Raw genomic sequence first — 5,775 nt, forward strand, 5'->3', positions numbered from 1 at the left:
CTCTCTCTCTCTCTCTCTCTCTCTCTCTCTCTCTCTCTCTCTCTCTCTCTCTCTCTCTTCTTTTTAATACTTTCATGCATGGAATAATGAGATGAATCAATTGATCAGGACGGAATCAGACTACGCATTGAAGATTATGATTGAAGATTGAAAATTGAAATTTGACCAATGAGAATAAAAGAATTTTAACTTCTATTATTTTGATTGGTCAAATTTCAATCTTTCAATCTCAATCTTTAATATGTATAACGATTTCAACCTAAAGAAAACGCATAGTTGCTTTTCAAAACAGTTGTGCAATGTGTATACTTGGAAGCTACATATTTTTTTCTTAAAACAAATATATATTATATTTTCCTTATATTAGTTAATTCATCTCATTATTTTGTACATAACAATATTAAGGTACAGTTATTAAAACATAACATTAGTAGAGATAAAGATATTTTTTAGCCAATTAGATTCAACTTTTAAGTGGTGCTATGGCTTGCATCTATTTCTTTTTGATAGTTTTCTTCTAAGGAAATTTTTGATCAGTTAGTCAAAAACTAAAACATACTACAGTTTAAGTCAATTTTACCAAAACCCAATAATCCATAGTTTTGTGTGGGATTGTTTTAAGAATTAATAATTCGTGTTGATTATGAGCAATATATCTTGATTGTAGCAGAAATAATAAATAAATATAAAAGAAGATATTCAAGCAGAACGACAAATCAATAACGTCAAAATAACGTTAAAATATATCGTATCTAATTGAAAAGTAATTTTTAATAAACATTTTGGAACCACTTTGACGTCATTTTGATGACTTATGTTCTACTTTGGTATATCAATAATTCAAAGAATATTATCTTACAACGGAAATTTTATGGAACATAGAATTCCTACAACGCAGAAAAGTCTAGGGACGGGGATGTAATCCGTGTACAGACATACATGCCCGTCAAACTTCCTTCATGTTGAGTAACAGGCTGCAGCTTTGCGAAGTACGTGAGATGTTTATTAATCCACGGCTAAAGAGCTTATTATCAAACGTTCGTCGGAGATTTGGACAAGAACTTAACAGTTCTGGGCCGGATTAAATGACGCTCATTATTAAACGCTGTCATTCCGCAGGACTTTGAGAGATGGCAGTAAGTTATTCGGAATTTCACGGTGTAAGCCCTATAAAGAGATTGATACCTTGTGGTAGACTGATGACGACAAAATATATAATTCAGCTGCGATGCAGCCCTCCTGGTCAGAGACATTATCACGTTCGTTCCCATATTATGTCAGATTCGTTGCCACCTCAGACCTCAGATTTGGATCGTACGTTTTCTACGCAAAATCATCACGATAGGGATTGAGCGATTAGTTTTTTTTACATTAAGTCAGATAACTGCGTGCTTAAAATACACGTCATTTTTATTCCGACGACTAACATCCAATTTCACGATCTCTTTCTCTACCTCGTTTTTTTCACGATGATCTGTCGATAATAATCGATATTATCCGATAGTTAAATCAAAATTTCCGCACAAATTTATTAAAATATGTATAATAATATTTTATAAAGCAGATATTACAAAATAGATTAATTACACTGCAAAAAAAGATGTATTAATAGCATTATTTTAATTAAAAATCATCTTGTTGATTTAACAACATAAATATTAATGAAACAAATAAAATTTTATCAAACTAAGAATTATATATGACACATTTTTTTGTTAATAGTATTATTAAATTTACAAAATTATTTTCAATTACAATAATGATAATATTACATTCTCAAAGAATATAAATAAGCTATTTAAAGAGTCTTTAAATTAAATCATGCAAATAATTAATGCAATATCCACCGTGTGACAATAACTGCATGTGCATCATCATATTTAATTAAATACTTAAACTTATAAAATCAAAATAATAAATATATAGTAAAGGACTCTTGTCTTTAAAAAAAATTAATGTTAAGAATAAGGACATGTAAAAGTCGGTTATAAGTTTTATACAAATTTTAAGTCAAGATATAAAATATAATTAAGTTAAATTTACACAAATTAACAAAACAAAATATATAAAAATATATACGTCAAAACATTACATGCTTCGGTCTCTAGTTTGGACCATCTTCGGATGATAAAAAACGTTGAACAGAAAGATGGAACTCAATTAAATATCGAGTTTCTTATCTCAAAGTAATATACTCCAAGAAGCATCCCACATAAAGAAAAGTTCGAATTATTTCTTCCTTTTTTCCACAAACTATTTTATTCAGCCACGTGAATCGATTACCAAACGCAACAGTATACGTATAATTTGCGATGATCGCATTCGCAACTAATAACACGCTTGCACGCATTGCAAAGTGAGAGCCCAAAAGCCCAAAGCTGCTTTCCTTTTCCTCCTAACAGGAAAGCAGCTAAAATTAAATTTACAATCACAGAGGACGCGTTATTAGCGTTATCACATTCTAAATCAATAAGAGACTGTTCAAACAGAGTTGATCGCAATACTCGTATGCTATGCCATATGCTACTTTCAGAGCATAACGCGAAGTTATCATGAGGGTCATCGTCGAGATGCTATATTTGTTATCACGCACTCCGGACGACGCGTCCCCATCATGTGTCGTCACGAGCAGCTGTGAGCGAACGATACCTATTTTTCATGCTGACAACGAGCTGTTCAGTGACGGCGGCAGACTGGGGGGGGGCTCCGGCAAGATCGATCAATAATTAATCGGCAATCAGAGTAATCATGAAATGGGAGTTGATCACCATATTCTCGTCGAGTCTCGCCGCTCCGATTATTAAAAGTGCAATCATTTCGCGATTAATGATTGACCTTTTAATCATGATCGATTATTATCATTTTAGCTCCTGCTGTTGTCATATTATTATTTATTTCACAAAACTGCAGATGATTACCAATTATTTCTTTATACAGCATTTATAAAAAAAACCACAAATTTAATAATGTATTATCGATCGATAATACATTATTATATTGCAAATTTTTATTAATTGTCGATAATGTCATTGTTTTTCAATTATCCCCGGGGCTCCATTGATAGTCACGTCGAGTATACTTTTGTGCACTTTTTTCTATCTGTATTAGACTAAAAAATACACAAACATTCGTACAGTTTTTTTTTTGGTTTATAAATAAATTATTTACAATTAAAAAATTGATTTACATATTTTACGGCTTTATTTTTCCAAATAAACTATGTTTATATAGATTAATAAGTTTGAAAATGACCGCATTTTGCGTCAAGATGAAAAGGCAAGTTTACGGTACTTTAGAAATCTAGTGACTTTAGTAGGCGTCCGGTAAGTGGCGCCTTCGCGCGGCGACATGGTGAAACATATCGATGTATCTCAACTAACGACATTTTCAAATAGATTCTCGTCGTTTGTGTTTCGCGCCACGTTCACATTCGCACATTGCGAAAAATTGGTATTTATTCGCATAAATAACGCGCATTTGTTACTTTGTTCCACTTCCTTCGTGTTTCTCGTGTCCTCGTCATATATAATCACGAACATGCAATTGAGGATAAACGGTCAAGTTGAAACTGGAAAGCATATAGGTATGTCACAATTTCTTTTTACGTTTTCTGAGCTGTCTCACTTACATTTCCACTAATGTAGATTAACTTGATCTATCTTATTTTATTCCCATATTGATTCATCTTATATTCTTTATCTTTTTCTAGTTCTAAAAATTAGAAGAAGATGAAGAATAAGTTGAACCGAGATTAAAGTTAATCTAAAACATGGTAGAAATGGACATATTAGCGTATAATCTGTCTCTCTCTCTCTTTCTCTCTCTCTCTCTCTCTCTCTCTCTCTCTCTCTCTCACAAATAAGATTATCTGAATGTATTTATATCTTTTCTCTTCTATATACGATAGATAGAAAAAAATATGCAACTGAAAGGAGCAGCCCTGATATATATTTTATTATACGCTGAAAGAAAACTGCGTTTTATTATAATTATATGGTGAAATAATTATAGTTATATTCTAATTATATAAGCTCCATTTTTATAATTTTACCGCTGCTTTGAGAGAGAAAACGATTGCAATTACCATAATATATAATTTATAGTCATTTTTTCGGTACCAATTATATTTTTTTGCGCAACTATAAAAATAATTATTGTTACTGACGTTATAACAGTGCTAATAATGATTATTATATTTATAGTTGTACTAAAAAATTATAGTTGGCATTAAAAGTGACTATAAATTAAATTATAGTAATTGCAATACTATGAATTTACACGCGAAATAATAACTACATTATATTTAGCAGAAAAAGCAACTTTATAATTCTTGTAAAATTCTTTAGGTTGTCCATGTTTCGACTCACTTAAGTACAATCTTATGATGTCGTAAGCCAATCAGAACACTGCATTTGTATTTTAAGACATTACTTAAGATGGTTTTAAAATAAGAATGAATTATATCGCTCATAGTTTATTCGAAAATGAAACAACCGGTCCTAATAATATAATTAGTTTATACATTTATAGGCTGGGTTGTTTCACTCTTCGGTAAATTTAAGCTTACTATCTTACTTTCTTATTCTCTTATATCACTCTTTTACTCTTTTGTTTATCCAATAGATAAATAATTACCACATAGTTTATCTGAAAGTAGAACAACCGATCTTTACTCTTTTAATCCTTTATTTATCCAGTAGGTGAATTACCACATAGTTCATCCGAAGATAGAACAATCGACCTTTAGATCTGTGAGGAATTAAGGGCAAGAGCTATTCACATTAAAGAATCTTACAACAGTTGCAAAGCTGCAGCTTTATCTCCTAAACCTAATCAATTTTATTAACTTGAGATTGATTATATATCTTGAAGTGAAGTAAAAATTACAAAAGTGAGTAAATAGGTTTACCAATGAAAATACAATAAATATTTTTATAGCGTTCACTTTTATAATTGTATAATCACTTTGTTTTAAAATACACAATCGAGCTTCTTGTTTTCACTGCGATGTGATAAACCAACCGTAAAGGTATAATAGCAGCTTTCAGATTGACTCTTTCGATTCGCGATAAATAAAGGAAGTTACAAAATTAGATATCTTTAAACTGAAGAACTAATAATACTCGCAATCGACTGACCGTACGGAAAAAGATGAGACTACGAGTCATTAGCATGTGCAATCGTCATTTTAAGTTTGAAACGCGTTAATTTCATATTACGATGATAAAATCTCAAAATAAGTGTCTATCTTTAAACAGACCGCTATGGTTGCGCGGGGTATGTTAAGTTAGCACCCCAACTATAGTACTCAAAAGTTCTGATTAGAGTTCTCACTTCCTTTTGACGAAACGAAGAGTTCCCTATAGTTAATAACAAGAGTTCCGATCAATAAACATTTTTTTTACATTTTTTAAAAATGGGGTGCTAACTTTTTATCGAATTTCGAGGTGGAATAGTTCTGAGCGGCTTAATAGCTTCAATTTGCGATTGCCTAGAGTTCCTGATTGTAAAAAAAATTTTCGAATAATAAAAAAAAAATTAAAAATGTTTGAAAAATTAATTTTTAGATACAATAGTTCTGATGATAATTGCTGCTTCTTTTTGACGATACGAAGAGTTCTCTATGATTTTTAATGACATATGCGCTTAATAATCATTTTTTAATAATTTTTTAAAAATGGGGTGCTAACTTTTTAACGAAATTCAAGGTCGCATAGTTCTGATCAGCTTAACAGAGGTATTTTGTGAATACCTAGAGTTCTTGATACATAAAAA

The 5,775-nt window shown here is 30.9% G+C and overlaps 1 protein-coding gene across 3 annotated transcripts in view; it reads right to left on the minus strand.

Annotated features, from left to right (window-relative positions):
* L2HGDH (L-2-hydroxyglutarate dehydrogenase) overlaps positions 1-2,436 on the minus strand; it is a 5,114-nt gene extending 2,678 nt beyond the window's left edge. The window contains exons 1-2 of one of the 3 annotated variants that reach the window (XM_018537624.1): positions 2,093-2,436; positions 1,186-1,323 (exon numbers count right to left, since the gene is read on the minus strand). In XM_018537624.1, the coding sequence (XP_018393126.1) occupies positions 1,186-1,271 (86 nt within the window). In that variant the 5' untranslated portion in view covers positions 1,272-1,323; positions 2,093-2,436. Of the gene's footprint in view, positions 1-1,185; positions 1,459-2,079 lie in introns of those variants that run through there. The other 2 variants (XM_018537625.1, XM_018537623.1) reach the window with 2 other exon arrangements.
* Between the last annotated feature and the right edge of the window lie 3,339 nt (positions 2,437-5,775).

This window comes from Cyphomyrmex costatus, unplaced genomic scaffold (assembly GCF_001594065.2).
Source record: "Cyphomyrmex costatus isolate MS0001 unplaced genomic scaffold, Ccosl1.0 scaffold18, whole genome shotgun sequence".
Taxonomy (NCBI): Eukaryota; Metazoa; Arthropoda; class Insecta; order Hymenoptera; family Formicidae; genus Cyphomyrmex; species Cyphomyrmex costatus.